This window comes from Hydra vulgaris, chromosome 08, assembly GCF_038396675.1.
Source record: "Hydra vulgaris chromosome 08, alternate assembly HydraT2T_AEP".
Lineage (NCBI taxonomy): Eukaryota > Metazoa > Cnidaria > Hydrozoa > Anthoathecata > Hydridae > Hydra > Hydra vulgaris.
In genome coordinates this window covers 23699849-23722052 of record NC_088927.1, presented here as the reverse complement: position 1 = coordinate 23722052, position 22204 = coordinate 23699849, and the positions used below count along the sequence as shown (strand labels likewise).

Sequence of the window (22204 nt, the reverse complement as noted above, 5' to 3'; positions counted from 1 at the left end):
TAGAAACTTGTAATTCTAAGGGTTATTTTTTTTTAGATAAGTTTTTTTTTTTTTATTAAGAGTTCTTTTCTTTTTTTAGTCGAGTTTTTGTAATTGTAACTACCTTTGAACAAAGATTAGTCTTAAACTAATGAACCAATGTTAAAATGAGAAAATTTTTATTGATATTGAAAAGTTAAATTATTCTATGTTTATATATTTATATTAGATTTAGGATTCAAAACTAGGTTTGTATCATCATTGTCATTATTATTTAACTGGTAATTTTTTTTTCACTTTTTCACTTCCGACAAAGATTCAAGCAGCACCTAGATGGCAACTATACAACTAAAAAAAAACAAAAAAAAGAATTAAAAAGCAAAATTAACAAATTTTAGTTTTGGAACAATAATCTTAATCAATAATTCTAATTGAGAATAAAACAACATTTTATACCAATGATGAAACATATCATTTTATTTTATTGGCATAAATTATTGTTTTATTCTCAATTATGGCTTCACCTAAAGCTTTTCATTAATTCTTTATTTCATTTATTATAAAAAACCTGTATTACAGTTTTGTATTGGTAGCAATTTAACAATTTTCTTTCAAGTATTTCTTGTTGCTTTGAACATACATCATTGAGCGCGACTATTTTTCAAATCCCAATTATTGTCACCGCGAAAGAAGTTGTTTTTCTCTGGAAGATGCCTGGGCTAGTTTTTTAGTCATAAGTCAGTTATAAATCCATGCGTAGGTGTTTAATCCATCATGGTTTTCTGGAGTATGATTGGGCTGGCTTGGTGTAGTTAAGATATAAATATTTTATGCTGGTTACTAACAACACAAGACTCTACTGAATGACATCAACAGCACAGACTTACACCCTATACCTATACACCCTTATTCACATACAGCCTGTTTACATCGTTCGCATGCTTTTCACTTATTAGATAAACTATCTTTATTTGAACTCATTCTTATTTAGATGATGTTTCTTTTAATAGATAGATTGTGGTTCGAATGTAGATCATGTCTGATTGAGTTTTGATTTTAGGGTTCGTATTTATCTAATTTTGTATGGTAGTTTTTATATATATATATATGCATATATATATATATATATATATATATATATATATATATATATATATATATATATATATATATATATGTATATGTTTGTATTTGTGTATGTGTAAGAGCCATTCATTTTAACTTGCAGCTTTTGACATATTTGTTGATGGATGTCTTTTCGTTGTTGTTTTCTTGTGGCCTAAAAATTTCGTTCAATTTGAACCGTAGAGAAATTTTTGCTTTTTAAAAATTTTGATTGAGATTGGTCTCAAAGTTACTTTTAATTTGGACAGTAGTGAAAACTGTACTATCACATTTTTTTTGAGATCAAAAACAATTTTTTTTTTTAATTACCTTAAAAGGAATGCGACTTAAAAATAATAAGTTAAAATCTCATGATTTTTTTTTTAATCATAAATCAGCAACATGTTCAAAGCTTCAGAAGATAAGGCACCAAGAAAAAATAGAAATAAAAAGCCTTTTGAGACTTTGCATCCCTTACTCTATATTACTTTATATTACTTGTTATAAATTTAAATCTTTTTGTTTTAGAATCTTAATTTTGTTTACTTTTTTTCAGTTATTGATTATCAAGAAATTAAAGATTTTCATAAAAATATCATAAATAGAGGTTATTTGTTTTTACCGTCTCTGAAAGTTTATGAGAGCGTTCCACCAGTTGCTGAAGTGTTTTGGAAAAAAAAAAACAAACCTCAGGAATGGGAAGTTCTTCAAAAAGATTTATACACAAAAAATGGCAGTTTGCTTATTCGAAGTGTTAATTCTGAAGAACACAACACAAGTTTCAGTTATAATATAAAACAAAAGAATGGCCGCTCAGTAGTTGGCTACACTGTTACTGTTAACATAATAGGTAATAGTAATGTATATGTGAGATGTTTTAAAAATTTGCCAAAGTTCAGTTTTTGTCAAAAGTAACTATTATATCAATAATTTATCTGTAATGCAAGTTTAAACGATATTTTAATATATTTTATCTTATATAATGAGCATAAATATTTTGTATAATTAATATGTTTTTAAATTGGTTTCAGTCTAATGCTTTAATTTTATCATAAACCTAATGCATTTAAAATTTATTCCTAATACCACATTATTTGAAAACTAATTTTAAATTACTTAACATCTTTTTAAAAACTATAAAGATTATATAAAAATGATGTTTAAATTTAAGGCTAAAAATTAAAAAAACACAGATAATCTGGTATAAAATTGTGAAAACCCTGTGTAAAACTATAAAAACCTGATATCCTCAAGGATTTTTTTTTCCAGCTATATTCGGAGTTCAGAATATTTTTTAGACTAAGTTTTTGCAGATTTCCAAAAAGTTTTCTGTAAATAAAATTTTAATCATGTTTTTTTTCAATAGTTTGTTTTTTTAACTTATTCAGTCATTATCCATACAAAAAAAAAAAGAAGTTGTAAAAACATGAGACAGCCATTAACTTAAAGCTAAATTAAGACAAATATGAAAAAATTGAATTATTGATTTTTTTTGGATTTATTTTACAAAATCTTTTCTGTTTTTTTAAAGTATGAACCTGATGATCACTGTATCCTCTACAAAGATATTTGTAGAGGATACAGTGTAGATATTGTATATATCCTGTAGATATTGTACAGTGTAGATATTTTATATATACTGTATAAAACTTTTAAAAACTGTAAACTATAAATGCAAATGGCCGTAAGGCAAGTGGAAATGCTTCACAGTAGGCTTTTTAATTTATAATTTCACTATCACTATATCTCTGTGTGTTTGTGTTCTGTCTTGACCTCTGGTGCTGTTCTGGTTTACCTGTCAACCAATATTTTTGTGTTCAAAATTATATGTATTCTGTATGGACCTCTGACATGGTGCTGGTTCATCTGTTAGTCATTTTATATATTAGTGTGTTTTGTTTTTTTTTCAAACTCTTGTGTGGTGTTTATCCACTTATAATTCACTGTGTATACATATATGTTTTTGTGTCTAGTTGCTTGTAAGTTCCTGTATGTTTATTTGATTATAAGTATTAGTTAATGATATTAAAATTTCATCAAAAACGCAATTGTTGCTGAAAGTATTGTTTTTATAAAAATCAATCATACAAATTGTTTTTAAAGATTTACATTTATCTTAAAAATCCATACTTTGCAAATAATAGAAACCCAATCCATATATATATATTTCTAAACTTTGCAGAACTAAACTAAATCAAATATAGAAAGTTCATAACTCTTTTAATATTCAAATTACTTTAATTAACGTTAAATTAATGTAAACTGCAGCTTATTATCATTATCTTAATATCTATATAGAAAAATGCAAACTGCAACTTTACAATAACTTTGTAACTAATAAAACAAGTTTTATTTTAAAATACTGCTTAAGTAACTTTATAACTTCTAAACATTAAGATAAATGCAAACGTCAAACAAAAAAGTAAAGATAAATTACAAATTTAATTAAAACCTGCAACTTGTGATTAGCTGTGATTCTAAAAATAAAAATATAAATTAAAACATTGTTATTCAATTTTAAACACTTTGAACAAAAGTATATTTTGAAATAGAAACAAAAAAAAAGCATATGCAGAGTTAATATGATGTTTTTGTATGTAAATAAAGTAATGTGATGTTTTTGCAAGTAAAGTAAAGTAAAGTAAACTTCATTAAATCTAATCTGTAGTCCTTTTGACATCACCACCAGGCAACAACACTGTACTAAGTAAATAAGTTTATATAAAACAACCTAAAATTACATACAGCCAAAATAAAACATGCCATGCTTATATTTAAATAAGGTCACCATTAGTTTCTCTAATTTTTTATAGCATGTTCAAACACAATATCAATAAATCATTTTTAAAATAGAACATGTTTCATTACCTAACACTTAAAAAAAATGTACTTTGGTAATTCAAAAAAAAAGATAAAAAATTAAAGAAATATAATTTATAAATAAAATAAAGGTTTTAATATTATATATATATTCTTGCAGTGAACACAACAATTTATTAAGGTGTGTTTTTCTATTCATTTTATAAAACTCCATTCTACATATATCTACATATATATGCATATAACTCTATTCTACATATATCTACACTCTATATATCTACATATATTAGGGAAAATTAATACTTGATAATAAGCCTCAATAAATGTTATTAAAAGGGCTTTTAAACATATTAGTTAGAATTATTGATTCAAAACTATTATAAACTTTAACGACACAACATAATGAAATATTCTAAAGTTTTCCACAATCGGGTTATATTCCTCCTTGACCTTTAAGGATTATGCAAACAACACTCAAGCTGTTTAGTGATTTTAGGGATATATGCTGTTCTTATTTGTCTCAAGAGCATGTCTTTTTCTGAATACCATTTTTAGCTTTGGTATTTATTGATTGTGTTCTTGTTTTGTTAATTTTGAGCACTTTGTTGTAACAGCACTTTAGTTTCTTATATTTTCTTTCACACATCTTAAATTTGCTGCTATCTCATGAATCCGACATTGAGTATCATTTTGAGATGCATTGTACATGATGCATAAACTTGATCATAGTTGTCATATTTCTACAATTTGTTTTAAAATGTCTTAAGTTGTTCATTTGAAATCTCTGAAATTGGCTGCCACATAGTATGCCACTTTGCCTTTGACGGTTTAAATCAAATTTTATCACCTGCTCTAAATTTTTGCCTGTGTTATTTTTTTCAAGAAAGTTCTTTTTCCTAATCCCTTAAAACTAATTTGATAGCTTTATATTTTGTTCATTTTGCTTTTATCATTTTAGTTGGCTTAACTGTTTTACTGATATAATGCATCCCCTGTTTGTATTTTTAAAAGTTTTGTTTGTCTTGTTTTAATTGTGTAGTGGTTTTTTTTTTTATTAACTCCATTTCCTTATAAGCCTAATATGCACTCCCTATCTATCATAAAAAATCCTGATTTCTTCATTTTGAAGATTGCTTCATTTTTAATAATTCTGATAGTGTTCCTTGTTGACAAAAAATAAGACATTTTTGTATGAACTTGACAGTTATTGCTGCTAATATATTTTGTAAGTTCTCAATTAATCAAACAACAACCGTACAGGTTCTGTATCTATTAATTTTACAATTTTTGATCATTATTATAACACAAGTTATTGTCAGAGTCACTTAACAAACAAAATTTAATATTTGATTTATTCCAAAGTGTCCAGTCTTTTTATGTACATTAGAAATACATTTGAGCTCTGTTATGCTTTAGTTCAACTGTTTATATGCTCGTCCTCTGGTTTTTATTTAGCCATCTGCTTATAACTTTTATTAATGTATTAGCCAAATTATCTTTTGAAGGATTAAAGGGATCCCAAAATGTCGAGACAAATTGTGTTTATACTAAATAGAATGTTTAAAAGAAATATTTTGGCTGAACTTTTAAAAAAACAAAATAATAAATGTATACCAAGAATAACTATTTTTGTAGTTTTACTGGAAGCTTGCTGTGTCCATGTTATCATGTGTTTTTAAGTCTTAAGAAGATACGCCTTTAAAATATATCTACAGACTATAGATTAATTCAAGGGCGTTTAATTCCAAAGAGTTTTAGTATATGATTTTATTGGAGAATTTCAATAAGAAATTAAAAAAAAATTTTTTCTTTAAATTGTTGGATTTTTTTCATTAATAATTACTAAAGAATTTGTTTAGTTACTTATTATTATATAAAAGTTTTTTTTTTATTATAAATTACAGTAGACTTTTTTTAGTTTTTTTATTTTCTAAATATCGTAAATTTCATATATTTTAGGCTTGTCTATTGCTATAAATTAGTTTTGTTTTATATTTTTTATTATTAAGTTATTATCCTTAGTAAGATTCTGTTAAAAAAATAATATTTTGTATTATTTAACCTTATAAAAGTTTAATCAACAGCATTTAATTGCTAAACTTTTCATCGGGTACAAATATTCTTGAAATTCATATTGAATCTTGCAAGAATATATTTAATGTAATTTGTTCTGTAAAATATGTCTTGCTTATTTCATTGTTTAAAATTGAACAATTATTGCTAAAGATGGCAAAAAAAAGCAGCATTATGGAGTTTATTTTAAAATTGAAATTGTTTAATCAAAAACTTTTTATTGTCAATTTTAGTAATACACCATATAAATTGGGAAATATTAAATATAATATGTTTTTTAATGCACACAACACATTGACACTTTTAATCGCCATCTGTTTTGAATTTTCGTCATTAAACATTAAATATTGGTTTAAATAATAAAAAGTTGTCTTTAAGTTTGTAAATTCTATGAATTTTTTCTAACTAAAAATTAAAGAGTTCTGCAAATAACTTTAATAAATGATGTTACTTACCAAATTTATCTATTAAATAAAAATTTAAGAACTTATAAAATATCGTTTCAATAGGAAAGCAAAAACATCATAGAAGTAAACAGCTTAGATAGAAAAAAAAAACCGTCATAGCAGTAAACAGCTTAGATAAACTAGAAAAAGTTTACATTGATTATATAAAAAGAAAAAAGATTCAGAATAAGGTGATCAACGTCTTTTTTATTTGATTCTTACGCTCTATGGAGTCTAACACTGCAATGTTTAATGAAACTCAAAAATTTATTTTTGCAATCATTTTGCATCATCCAAAGTTATTTTGTAAGTTTAAATAAAAGTACTTATTGCTATGAACTTGCATCAACTGATACTTTTTCTAATTGCCATGCACAACGCAACCACCACAAGCAAACTTGCATCTTTTTATCTCAGCATAGACTTTTCAAAGTACACATTTCACATTTTTATCAAAAATTTCTTTTTACCATGTAGCATTTTTGTTAATCCAATTTAGTAGTTAGTTTTAAAATTCTCTAGCATGTTTTAGTGTAGTGCATGTTTTAGTGTACACAACTTGAAAAGTTGGTTGATTTAAAATTGTCTTTAAACATCCAGCAAAGCAAGTGTCTTCTAAAGCTATTACTACCACTAACTTTTAGATAATTCGCTGATTCCTCACTTTTGGGATTAATTTTCCCGACATCTTCAAGTATTTGCAAGACATGTATTCTTTGTAGCCGCATTTAAATCATTAAGGCATCTTCTTCCGAACAAAATTCTTTGCAAATGAACTGTTCTTTGCAATGTAGGTTAATCTTAAGAAGTTGTAACACACTCACACTAACTTGTCAACAGTATCACTGTCATCAATATTTACACAGTTCAAAAGCATACTATGTTCCATCCCCAGTTAGTTTTTAGTTTTACTGTAGCAGACGCAGCAATGTATTAAAATGTTTTTTTCTCTGTTCAATAAAGCTGATTCTTACAAATAGTATCAAACATATTATTTGAATAAAATAAAAAGTCTCCTTGCTACCTAGATATATTTCTAAAGACTAATAAAGTTTTCAGAAATATACTTTGGTTCACATTGGTTGTAGGAATTTTATCTAGTCACAATTTGAAAAATGTAGTCTTGCCTTGATCGAAGTGCTAACTCATGTTAAAGTCTATGCTGGCCAAGGCATATCTATTAAGTGTTTAGCATTTTTTTATCATAGCAGGTTATTTTAATTATATTTTTTTTAATGTTTATTTTCATAGAGCAAAGTTAATTATTTTTCATAAATAATATTTGTTATTTATGAAGAATAATCTAATACAGCAACAAGTGAGGGTGCAGATCACTTAGTAGCTGACAGCAAGTATCAGAATACCCTGGTTCCCCACATTGAAGCAACCAAAAATGAGGATTACCTCTCAAAATTTCTTTACATTGTTGTTATTAAATGTGATTCTAGAGAATTAAGAATTATTTTGAATCAAAATAATTCTTAATCCTCTAAATTGCAAGAACTTTAATTATTTGTTTTTAGTTGTTTTTTGTTATGATGTTTTATTTTGTTTTCTTACAGTTTTCAATTAGAAATTGTTTTTAATGTTGTATTTCATGTCAATGTTTATGGATTTGTGTAAATTCTAACAAATTATTTTTTATGAAAAGTTTTTATTTACATAAGTGATCTGTCAATTCATTGATGTCATGGCCTACTATATAACACGGCCGGATTTGTTGCCTTGAACGCAAAAAATTAGTAGGCCGATTTTAGGTTTTTAGCTTTTGAATCAAAACCTGAAGGTAATTCTATAAAGACATTAATAATATTTAAATAATTTGCTCTTAGCTATAATTATTACTATTACCAAAATTCTTAACCTTCAAACACTAAAACAGTTAGCTAATAATAAATCATGATTGCATTAAGCCGAATGAACTATCTATTTTAGCCATCAATTTTAATCTACAAAATCTTAGTCTTAAAATTATTGGTTCAAACAACTAAAATTCACAAAAATGTTAGTAAAACTAGCATAATTTTTAAATGTACACATTTACTGAAAGCATTTACATATATTACAAAAAGATTAATCAAGTCAAGTTTCTTTTGTTTCTCAAAAAAACAATATACATATACTATGTTGTTATGGGTTTATTCATTTGTCTTTTTTGGTTTGTCGAACTTTAAAGGCAGCAACTTCATTTTTTCTAATGTTTCCATTTTTAATTTGTTGCTCATTGTTAAAATATATGTTGGTAATAATTGTGTTTACCAAATGCCTTCCCCATTCCTCATGTTCTATACACATAAAATCACTATCACTTGGTTGATATTTTTCTAGCGCTAGCAAGGATGCATTTTTTATATCATGGGAATACTTTAATAACATTTTCTTTTCAGTGTCCAGAATTATAAACCCATTACAAACATAGTTAGCTAATTCTTTGGAAGGTTTTGTTAAACCACCACGTGAAAGAATTTCCAGATATTCTGTTGAGACTTTATTGAAACTTAATGATTTCAGACAGTTAGAACATTTATATTTATCCCCAATCTTTTTCGTGATGTAACCAGATATATTGATTGCAACTTCGTAAGAGTCATGACAAAGCTCATTCTCTTGAATTTCATTGCTATATTTTTCCAATTTTATTAAAAGTTCATTTTTGTTAATTTTTGTATCAAGTTTAAGATTGCTCGTCCAACAATTGATATTGGCTTTAATTAAGGATTTCATGCATAATATCTTTTCAGAGCTTTAAACTTCACGTAAACTGACTAAAAATCTTCCACCGCTCATTTGTCGATATTTACTGAAATGTCTTTCTAATGGATCAGTTTGAAACCTGCTAGTTAAAACATATTTATATCCTTCTGAAAATAAATCTTCAATCAGACTTGCAGTACCCTTCAGTGTTGTAATTAATGCATTAGTTGTTTGAGCAGATAAAGTATACTTATTACATCTTTGAAACTGCAAGTTTTTCCATTCATTAATCCATGTTGCAAAAACTCGAAAAAATTGTGACTTTTTGTCACCTGGAATAGCTGCATTACCAATCCTATTGTTTGTATTAAACATTACCTTTGAATTAGAAATAGTCCACCAAATATTAATAAGCCTTAGAAATCCAGCAGCTGCAGTTTCGTTTGGAAAATAGCTGATGATTGCAGCAGAGGTGGTTTCATCAAAAATATTTAAAGCTAAAGGAACACTTTGTTTGTTGTTTCCTGGATGTAAAGTTTGGGCAGACAATTTGAAAGCTTTTTTTAAGTTAGCAGGTAACAATTCATCTTTCTCATAAACATTATGCAATAAACTCCAAGAAATTTCTCCAGCTTCAACATGAATAATATCATCAAACTCAATAAAATCAAAAGGTGGAAATACAAACCGTTTTGAATTTAATAAATTATTTCTAATGTTTTTCAGTAAATGAACACTGTCATATAAATTGTAAACCCGGTGTCCCATAAAAGTAAAATATATTTCATTATCTTGTTCACCAAACTTTAAACGTAGAATTTTAAATGCTGAAATATTTGTTGCATGATTGTCAGTTATTATAGCTCGTACATTAAAAGATGCTTTATATAAAGTATCTAACGTTTCTTCTATATGTGAACTAATCATAGAACCAGAAATTTGAAATTCTGGACAGGCCTTAATTACAAAGGGGATAGATTCTTTCAAGCTAACCACCATGAACACAACTATACCAGAATAGAAATTACCATCATCATCAGCACCAATTAAACTTCCTCCATGATATTGGACACCTTTTTGTAAATACATCCCATCAATTAAAACAACACAGTCAGCACTAATACTACCATTTTCCAAAAGTAATAATAATCCTGATAATGGATCAATGCCACCCTTTGAAAGTGATTTTAAATAAGACAACGAAGGAAGTGGAAACTCTTCTAATAGCAAAGTATAAGCCTGTTTTGATGTATATCTGTGCATTAGAGAAAATCTAATGATTTTATTTGTGTAGATTGGACGTCCTTGTGGTTTATAAAGAGATAATTTATATAAATCTGATAATACACTTTTTGATACGTTCTTTGCAACTTCATGCATATAAGAAACAAAATTAACAAGCATACTGGTACTGGTCAATTTACAAACACTGCCTTCTCTAAACCATTTAGGCAATGGAACTGGGATACCTTTCATATGTAGCTTTACATGTAAGTCTTTATCAATAGTAATACTCTCAATGTTAGGAGTAACATCCCCGTCGTCGAAATAAATTCGAAGAAATAACACACGGTTATCAACTAGTTTAAATGAAAATCCTGCTGGACAAAAACTTTCATTAAGATCTATAATGCTTTTAATTGTATCATGTTTTCTAAAATCGTATGTTTCATCGAGAAAAGGATGAGAATATATACGAACTGCAGGGGGCTTACGTAAAGCTGAGGTTGATTGAATTAAAGATGGCTTTGATAGGATGTTTTGGTTGGTAATAATTGTTGGTATAGGATTTTCGCAATAATTCAATGTTATACGTTTACCTCTTTTCAAATATTTATCTTCAAAATGATCGATACATATAACTGAGTTTTCTGTGGGGCTCCAATCAGCTCGGTTGACAAACTTAATCCAACAATTTCGAAGATCTAACTGATTGCTATCAGGAAAACTAAACACAGTTTTGTATGTTACGTGGTTGCTGTTACTGGAACATTCTTCAATCTTTCGCTTATAATTACTTCTACAACCAACAACACAACACTTTTTTGGCATTGCAAAATAAAGTATTACTTGAATTAAAAAAAGTTTAATTTAAGATTGTTAAATCGGTTCATTGTAAACTTCAAACTCGTGTTTTTTTTTCGGCCCACTAATTTTTTGCGTTCAAGGCAACAAATCCGGCCGTGTTATATAGTAGGCCATGTTGATGTATTTCTTATATGAAAAATTTACAACAGTACCATACAACATCTTTATGTTGTATTTTGAGACATACAACATTAAATGTTCACTGATTGGGAGGATTCTATGCTAAGACGTGGATCAATACTAGCTGCTTTTAATAAGTGGTTTTGATGGTAAGTGGTAAGTGGCATGGTAAGCAGATACACAGTGCTGTCAAAAATTATAAGTGCAGTAAAATTTTGTTGTTTAAATTTAAACTACCATAAAATGAAAACTGAAGAAGATATTGAACAAATTTTATTTAGTTTGCAACTAAAATCTTTTTTAAACAAATCTTGCAATTTGGATGACATACTAAAACATAAAATTGTCTATATAAAACGTTATCAAAAATAATAATAAAAATATCAATAAAAAACTGCAATGTATAATAAATTAAAGCAACAAAAATCTAAGCTAGTATTTAAAATATCCCCCACAGGTTTTTTGCAAGAAGCATGTCCTTGCATCAATGAACTTTTTCTTAAAGTATATATTTACAAAATTTGTAAATTCAAAACTATTAAAATCATAAACTACATGATAACATGGAATATTCTAAAGTTTTCTGCAATTGAGTTACATATCATGGAAAAGATTTTCTTCATTGTTTAAAATTTTTCACATTAATTTTAGAAATTTCACCTAGCTTGTCGCAGTGTGAAAACAATAGTCTTGCCTTAATAGAAGCGCCACCTAATGTTACAGTCTATGTTGGACAAGAAATATCTATTGAGTGTTTAGCATTTTTTTATCGTTGCAGGTTATTTTTAATCATATTTTTTTAATTCCTTGTTTTTACTTTTAATTATCTTAAAAATTTCATACATAAACATTTTTTCCTCTTTTTTTAGTTATCCTATAACTATTTCTTGGTTTTATAATTATTCAAATGTTAAAAATGAAGTTTCAAGAGGCAATGCTATTCTTAAAATTTCCAACAGCACACTTTTAAAAAGTGGTAACTATATTTGTGAAGCAGCTGGATATTACTATATACCTCGTGTAACATGTGTAACTGTTTTAGGTAAATATTTACTTTTGTTGACTGTTTCTTTTTGATTGAAGCTTTTGTTTTAGTATTAAACGATTTTACTTATTTTAACACATTTTGATCTTTTTATATATAAGTTGTAGAGAAAAAGCGGTTCAATCACCTATTAAAAAATTGAAGCAAAATTGGATTGGATAGGAGTATTAATCAATATATAAAACTAGTAGAAAGCGAATTATATCCTCTTCATAAGTATGTCAAAACCATACACGAGTCATTTTTTAGCCGTTTTTGTAATACAAATTTAAAAGAGAGCTAAAATATTTGCTTTTTTGTTTTATTTGCTATTGTAACAACTGGGGAACCAAAACTCATTTGAAAATAATTTAGTAGAAAAATTAATTTTAATATCGATGATATAAATTTTTTCCTTTTATAGTTAAAAAAATAATCTAAGTAAAAAAAAAAGTCTAATCTTTTCTGGTAAAATCAATCATTCACATAATTAGTTTTCAATTCTTTTACTAGGTATCTATGCAAATTTTTAAATTAGGTACCTAATTAAAATAAATAACCGGTTTTATGTATTTCTATTCTTGTCTTCCTATTGTTCTATGTTGTTTTTAGTTGTTCTACAAAGATAAATCAAAAGTATTTACTAATTATTCACATTCAAGATGTCAAATTAAAATAGGTTGTACAATAAAGATGTGATAGAACCTGATGTAGATGAAAAATTTTTATCAGAAAAGCTGCATTCAAATATGGCACTCCATTCTCAATTTTAATAGGTTGCAGGAACAACACCATGCAAGTTTCAAAAGATCAGCCTCAACAACCCTACCCTCTCAGCAAATAGTTAATGATGAGTTAATGATGGTGCATGCCTTTAAGTTCCTTTGTGAGTGGGTTTATGTTTTAATACAAAATAATTTTGTTGACTTTGCTTGCAGCTACTTTCTTTGTAAAATCAAGCAGTCCTTTTTTAAAATTGCAGACCTGGAAAAGACTGGTTTTGTGTATTTATGAACCAAGGGTCAATTTCCACCAGAAAAACTCATAACATAGCATCTGCCAGAGCCTCTTTTTATCCACAAGAAATAATTTATAAATATTTTGAAGTTTTCATTAAACAATACCAACTGTCTGGTATAACTTCTAGTTGTAATATTAGGAATTGCAATCAAACTGGTATACAATGCAAATTAAAACTTTATAGTTAAGTTTCTTTTAGGTTAACTAACACCAAATATTCCATTTGTAGTTCTGTTTGAATGAACCATGATACATTTATTGAATAGAGATTGAACATATGATGCTATATGTTATATATGCTATTATATTCTATTTTTATATGTGATGCTTTTAGATTGGTGATTGTTACTGCATAAGCATTGGTACAAGATTATATTAATACCTAAATTGATTTTAATATTTTTAATAAATCTTCTGTGTTTTGCTTTATCTATATATCACTTACTTTTTTACCAATCATGGGATCCAAGTCTATATTTTTTTTAAAACATCGTGAAAATGATGCTCCAGTTGTTGACATATTTTTCAAGTGAATCATTTACAGAATTCCAGCGAGTTTTAGTAAAAAGTGACAATTTTGTTCCTCCGCTTAATTTATAAATTGCTCCAGCTTGATGATTGTTTCTTATATATTTTATTATTTGTGTAACATGCTTTCTCACATTTTCAATATTGAGATCATTTGCTAAAAGATTCAGTACATTACATTTTTTAATTTCTTCTGTGTAAACCCTATCTAATATTTCTCCTTCAATTTTAATTCTATTAGATAGAGTGTATCTTGGATAAAACATATTGATAAATTTGTAGATTAAATAAATCTTTCTCTTTGAGGCTTGTTCGTGTGAAAAACTTATCAATATTCAAATATTTATCAGGTGATGTTGATGACAATGTAGTAATTTAATTACCTTCAAGAAGTTGTTGATCTTCAATTGACTCCATAATTTCATGGGTTTGTGATTGCTTGCACTTTTTTATATGTTCATGCATCCTTTGAATTTGACCTTCCATTTCTTTTCTACACGTATCACAAACTGCTTACACCCCTTTCTTTCTGGAACAGTCACTCGTGTATGTTTTAACCAAATCATATCATATTTGCGCCCAGTTTTTTGAGACATTTTTGTGGTATCAATAAGTTATGTTAGAACTACTTATACTTTTGGTAAACATATAAATATATATATATATATATATATATATATTTATGTATATATATATGTATATATATATATATATATATATATATATATTTATGTATATATATATGTATATATATATATATATATATATATATATATATATATATATAAATATATATATATATATATATATATATATATAAATATATAAATATATATATATATATATATATGTATATATATATATATATATATATATATATATATACAACCCGTAGATGTTGTCCGAAAGTTTTTTCCATATTTTGTTGACAAAAAGTAAAAATTAAAATGCAAGACCGGAATTTTTTTTTTTTAATAATGATAGACTGCCTGCCCCAACCAAACCCTCAGTCGATGTAGCAGCACTCCCTTGCAGGTCAGGCTATTTGTCAGTCGATGTAGCAGCACTTCCTTGCGAGTCAGGCTATTTGTCAGTCGATCTAGCAGCACTCCCTTGCGAGTCAGGCTATTTGTCAGTCGATGTAGCAGCACTCCCTTGCGAGTCAGGCTATAAGATAGTCGATGTAGCATCACTCCGCGCATGATTTACAGTAAAAAAAATAAAAATAAAAACATTTTATTAAAAAAAACACTTCATTTTTCTTCTACAGCCTGTAGAAGAAAACAGATAAATAAGTGTTATTACTAATTTATTACTGCTCTGTTCTATAAGAACACTGAGGACTCTATGAAAAAGCAAAAACAAAAATCATGGATTTAAAAAAAAATATCTATATTGAAGATTAGTTACATTTCTGAACATAACCCTGTTTTAGTTTCATGTTGTAAGTTTAAATCTTTTTAAAAAAACATTAGTTAGGTTTAAACCAATATTTTTTAAATTGGTTTAAACAACAGTTTAAACTATTTGGTTAAAACCATGCATTTTGAAACCATGAAACCATGAAACCATGAAACCATTGAAACCATGCACCCTGATTGCTGATAAAAATTGTTAGACAGGTTAAACATAACATCAAGGAAATTAACAGTTTTTAAATTAGTTTTTGTTGTTATATTTAGCATGTTTTTTATGTCAGCTTGAATTTTTCCTTATAAAGAATGATGAGGTTTTTCTTTATTATTTCTGATTGCAGTCATATTATTATCACTAATATTACAGCAATTTTAATAATGATAGACTGCCTGCCCCAACCAAACCCTCAGTCGATGTAGCAGCACTCCCTTGCATGTCAGGCTATTTGTCAGTCGATGTAGCAGCACTTCCTTGCGAGTCAGGCTATTTGTCAGTCGATGTAGCAGCACTCCCTTGCGAGTCAGGCTATTTGTCAGTCGATGTAGCAGCACTCCCTTGCGAGTCAGGCTATAAGATAGTCGATGTAGCATCACTCCGCGCATGATTTACAGTAAAAAAAATAAAAATAAAAACATTTTATTAAAAAAAACACTTCATTTTTCTTCTACAGCCTGTAGAAGAAAACAGATAAATAAGTGTTATTACTAATTTATTACTGCTCTGTTCTATAAGAACACTGAGGACTCTATGAAAAAGCAAAAACAAAAATCATGGATTTAAAAAAAAATATCTATATTGAAGATTAGTTACATTTCTGAACATAACCCTGTTTTAGTTTCATGTTGTAAGTTTAAATCTTTTTAAAAAAACATTAGTTAGGTTTAAACCAATATTTTTTAAATTGGTTTAAACAACGGTTTAAACTATTTGGTTAAAACCATGCAACCCTGATTGCTGATAAAAATTGTTAGACAGGTTAAACATAACATCAAGGAAATTAACAGTTTTTAAATTAGTTTTTGTTGTTATATTTAGCATGTTTTTTATGTCAGCTTGAATTTTTCCTTATAAAGAATGATGAGGTTTTTCTTTATTATTTCTGATTGCAGTCATATTATTATCACTAATATTACAGCAATTTTAATAATGATAGACTGCCTGCCCCAACCAAACCCTCAGTCGATGTAGCAGCACTCCCTTGCATGTCAGGCTATTTGTCAGTCGATGTAGCAGCACTTCCTTGCGAGTCAGGCTATTTGTCAGTCGATGTAGCAGCACTCCCTTGCGAGTCAGGCTATTTGTCAGTCGATGTAGCAGCACTCCCTTGCGAGTCAGGCTATAAGATAGTCGATGTAGCATCACTCCGCGCATGATTTACAGTAAAAAAAATAAAAATAAAAACATTTTATTAAAAAAAACACTTCATTTTTCTTCTACAGCCTGTAGAAGAAAACAGATAAATAAGTGTTATTACTAATTTATTACTGCTCTGTTCTATAAGAACACTGAGGACTCTATGAAAAAGCAAAAACAAAAATCATGGATTTAAAAAAAAATATCTATATTGAAGATTAGTTACATTTCTGAACATAACCCTGTTTTAGTTTCATGTTGTAAGTTTAAATCTTTTTAAAAAAACATTAGTTAGGTTTAAACCAATATTTTTTAAATTGGTTTAAACAACGGTTTAAACTATTTGGTTAAAACCATGCAACCCTGATTGCTGATAAAAATTGTTAGACAGGTTAAACATAACATCAAGGAAATTAACAGTTTTTAAATTAGTTTTTGTTGTTATATTTAGCATGTTTTTTATGTCAGCTTGAATTTTTCCTTATAAAGAATGATGAGGTTTTTCTTTATTATTTCTGATTGCAGTCATATTATTATCACTAATATTACAGCAATTTCTGTCATCTCTATATAAACCTTTGGTACTTAATCCATATTCTTTGCTAATGGTATATAAGATAAAAAGGATCAGATATATAAAATAAATAAATCAGTTCACATAACTCAGCTCCCTCAAAGCTTCCCATTGTAACAAAATTGGAATCTTCTGATTTTTTAACCCACATATTATTCCTTGTAAAAGGCAAGGACTTTCTAGAATGGTAAAAAAAACCCATTGTCTTATCTGAAATTTCAGTAAAGTGTTTGATGTCAACCAAGGAAAAAGCTGTTTAGAAATGGAAGGATAAAAATCAACAATATCATATTAAACAAATATCAATGATTAAAAAAACTGATTTTTTTGTCATTAATATCATGGAACCATTTTAAAATGTGTACTTTAATTTGTACTTTGTGATGAATGCACAAGAGTAACGTTTCTAACTTTCTTGTTTATATCATCAAATAAAGTTTAGCTGACTTTTTTTAGCTTAAAGTTTTGCTAACGTTTTTTGCTTAGCAGGGTTGATTAATCGACACTGAGAGTTATTGGCAAAATTTTCTTTATGGTCTTTTATTGTAATAAATGCTGTATTCATGGCAAGTCATTCTAATCGATTATCAATATCCAAATTTGTTGTTATTACTTAAGCTTCCATATTAATATTGTTGTCTTGTGTAATATCAGACCTTTTATAAGTTTTAGTAATATTATTGATATAAAGTTTTTCATATGAAAGCTTATTAATTTCAAAAAGATTTTGAGTTTCAGCTGCAAAAATTAACATATTTTCCAAAATTTAATTTTAGCGATGTCATTATTTAATTGCTTTTTAAAGTTGGTATGGATAGTAGTAAAGAGATTTTTAAATATATTTAATAAATCATACTTAAAGCAAGACCGGGGTGTACATCTTCTTGATTTAAGATCGAAACAACAAACAAATTTATGGTTAGGGCTTTTATTGCACATCCAAACTTTTCATCTTATTTGTTTTACGACAAGTTCTATTTTCACAAGTTTTAAATCTATAATTTTGAATAATAAATAATAAAAATCATGAATGAAAGTTCCTAAAATTAGTCATAAATTTTTATATTTATGACTAATTTAGTGGAAAGAAGCAAGCAATACTTTTCAACTAGTTTGAGGTCTGTTTGACTTGATATGTGATTTGTAATAACTTTTTGCATTACATTATTATGTAAAAGTTTTCTGGCAACATTTCCAGTTATTGCGTTCCCCTCTTGTCCGGTTGATTCTGCAAAATCCCATTTTATTGCTGTTTTAACTTAATTTCTTGTAGTCATGCTTTTTCTTCTTTCTGTTGTGTTTTTGTTTATCTTAGATTCTTTCCAAGTTAAAACACCTGCTGCCATGTGGACAACTACCTTCATAAAATGATCAAAGCTCCTGAGCAAACCATGTAAAACCTGAATGGACCTAACATTCGAACATGCAATTAAACTTCTAGTTTGACAGTGCCGAATGTCCTACTTTTTTTTTCAAAATGGTACCGTCCTATTTTACTAAGTCAAGAAATGTTTGTTGCATGGATTTAACATTTATACTGTTTGTATATTTTCACATTGTTCTTTTGAAAGGTCACAAAGATCACAATACGAACCTCCAAGACCTTGATAAATATTTGAAGCCTTTCTGTCCAAACTATGAGCGACAATGTTTACTTTAACATGATAATCATTTTCATTATGCTCAAAAATAATTCGTCTTCCTTTATACACTGTATGTCTTTGTTAAATAAAGAAAGAGATTAGATATTTTCATTTGACTCTTTCCCCATATGAATCATAAGTGACCTTAGAGTAGACTCTGAGTTAAGGTATTGCTGTTCCCACAATGTAATACTTTCATGATTTAAAGTTTTAAGTGGACAAAACATTGCCATAATAATGTTGCTTGTGTCAACATTGTGCAGTTGGTTGTAGTTTTTGTGTCCACCACTTCCATAGTAGCCAAATTTTACTTCTAGTATAAGGCTTTTTTCTGTAGAAGAAACGGAAGTACCTTCAAGCTTCAAAGTTCTCTCAACAGTAATCTTGGTAGTTTCAATAAAACTTGCACGGACAATAGGATCTGGAAGATAATTTGTTTTCAATGGAGTGATAGAATTTTGGAACAATTGAATTTCATTCCAGGTTGGAAATACATCTATACTGTTTGCTTTTAGCATTTTTCTTTGCTGATTATAAGTCATTCGACCTAAATTTGACTCATAACAATTAGCAGCCGCTGTCACTGTCGGTATTTTCAACTTTAATGTTTCATTTTTTCCTTCATGCCTTGTTAAAAGAAATTCACACACTTTTAACATCCATTGTTTCATTTTTAGCAAAATCCTATAAATAATGATAAAACATGATTTATTCATTAATTTTTCAACTGTTAAACAATACTATAATTTATATATGCATATACATATATATATATATATATATATATATATATATATATATATATATATATATATATATATATATATATATATATATATATACATATATATTTATATATATATATATTTATATATATATGTATATATATATATATATATATATATATATATATATATATATTTATATACATATATATATATTATATTTAACTAATTTTAATACCTGCACATTTTCCTATAGCTTTTTAGTATTCCAACTTCATTTTCTTCTAACTTAGCTTGGGTTTCATTTTCTATTATTGTAGTCAAATCAGATAAACAAGTGACATTGTTTTCAATTATTAAAGTAAATAATTGATGCTCTGTTAAGCAATATTCTTTAAGTTTTGCCTTATTTAATTGTTTTTGTTATTATTATTTTTCTTTTTTAAATATTTTACTTGTTTAAATATTTTGCTTTTAATTGTTTATAAAAGCATCATAAAAGTATTTACCCTATTTATATAAGTTTAAGTGATTATGAAAATAAAATTATGAATTTTGAAAATTTATTTCTACCATTCATATTTTTGAGTATGAATGGTAGAAATAAATTGTTTTATAATAATTGCCTAGTATCTGATTGTTTCCTAATTGTGAGATCAGAATTTCTCCAATGTGTTCAATTACCACAATTAGTTTGCTGATGGCAGAATGACTTAACTAAGTGCTTTTAATTTAAAAGTTTTTAGTCTTCAAATCTTTGTATATAAAACCACAACAAGATCATCAAACTTTTTTAATTCAACATAATAATAAAATTGTTTGATTTATCTAAAAATTTTATGGGGCCCTAGATTTATTGCTTTAGATTTATGGCAATTAAAAACATCATATATTAACATCGTATATTAACTTTATTTTAATAGACAATAACTATTTAAATCAAACATTTTGGTGTCCTGCAGTAATTAAATGGTTTTTTTAATTCATGAAGCATAAAAAAATATTTCAAAAACATATTGCGGTTATGTAATTATTTTAGAAAAGTTTATAACTTTCTTTTTTAGTGTCTTTTTTTGGTGTTTTTCAGTGTGCGTTCTTTGTGTCCTTGATATATTTTTATGATTTTGTGAATATTTTAAGCGAAATATTTTTTTATCTAAATGTCATAAAAACATGTATTTAGACTTTATATAAGAATCCTGTATATAAAAACATTTTTTAATTGCATGCTTTAAAGTGCTCTTTCGGTATCCTAGAGTTTATAGTGCAATCATGGGGATGAACATGGGAGTATTTTTAATGGATGTATACCTATCTGAAAAAATGTTATTACTGACTTTTTTTAGGGTGTTTTGCAGTGTGTTATTTTGGTGTCCTAGAGTTATGGTATGCCCTCAGGAGTATTTTTTTATAATGGAACTTCAAAAATTAAGCTAAAAACATATATCATGACTATGTTTTGTTTTTCCATGCTGCACAAAGAAATTTTTCCTAAGTATAGTCAAATGTTCACAAAAAGTGCAAAATAAACCACTGTGCACTGTGTATTGGTATGTTCTTTATTGAGTAGTTGAACGAGTGTCATTTCATAATTGGAATTATTTATAATAACTTGATATCTTAGAGAGTGTTCAACAAAAAGGAGCAATTTTTACTATATTTGCTCTACTTTGTTATTGAGCACTCTTTACCAAGAAATATTTACATAATTACTACAATATATATATATATATATATACACACACATATATATATATATATATATATATACATACATACATACATACATACATACATACATACATACATACATACATACATACATACATACATACATACATACATACATACATACATGCATACATACATACATACATACATACATACATACACAGGGTGGCCATGCCTCCTAAAAAATCCTAAAATGTCCTAATATTTGAAAAACATCCTAAAAAGACCTAATTTCTCCTAAAGTATAGATGATTTTCTCAAATACTCCTAAATTTTCCTAATTTTTTTACCTGAGTATAATGCATAAACTATTATTAGCCAATCAACAATAAAGTTAATGAAATGGTTCAGGCTTGGAGTTAGTCCTGTTGTATACAGAGAGAAATTACCCAAATGTCTATTCAATATTTTTGTTATATTTTAATAATTCAAAAATTTTATTCTATTAAAATTTAAGTTTTTTTTTCTTATTTCTGTCTAAGTTCTGAACATCAAAATTATTTTTATTAAAATTTTAATTAAGTTGACCTAAAATAATTTGTCTTTTCAGAATAGAAAATGTCAGTCAAAAATAAAGCTAAATTTTAAGAGTGGTTAAAAGACAATAATTATAAAAAAATTTATTTTTTTATAATTATTGTCTTAAGTATTATGTTATTTATTAGGTATGTTTTTTTCTAAAATATAATTCTGTAATACATGAAATTGTAAATCATAAAATTGAGAAAGCCACCAGCTGGATTCTAAATTTATAAAATAAATTATTTTGCATTGTTTAACAATATTTTTGAAAATAAGAAAGTAGCAAAGAGAGCGATGGAAATACGGCCCAAGATTATGCTATAAAGATGTGTTAGTCCCAATAA

At 27.0% G+C, this 22204-nt stretch overlaps 1 protein-coding gene across 1 annotated transcript in view; it reads left to right on the top strand.

Moving 5' to 3' along the window:
* Window positions 1–22204, top strand: part of LOC136083692 (uncharacterized) — a 98646-nt gene that overhangs the window by 15282 nt on the left and 61160 nt on the right. The window contains exons 3-5 of the mRNA XM_065803271.1: window positions 1640–1933; window positions 11976–12102; window positions 12194–12366. Of these exons, the coding sequence (XP_065659343.1) occupies window positions 1640–1933; window positions 11976–12102; window positions 12194–12366 (594 nt within the window). The remainder of the gene's footprint in view (window positions 1–1639; window positions 1934–11975; window positions 12103–12193; window positions 12367–22204) is intronic.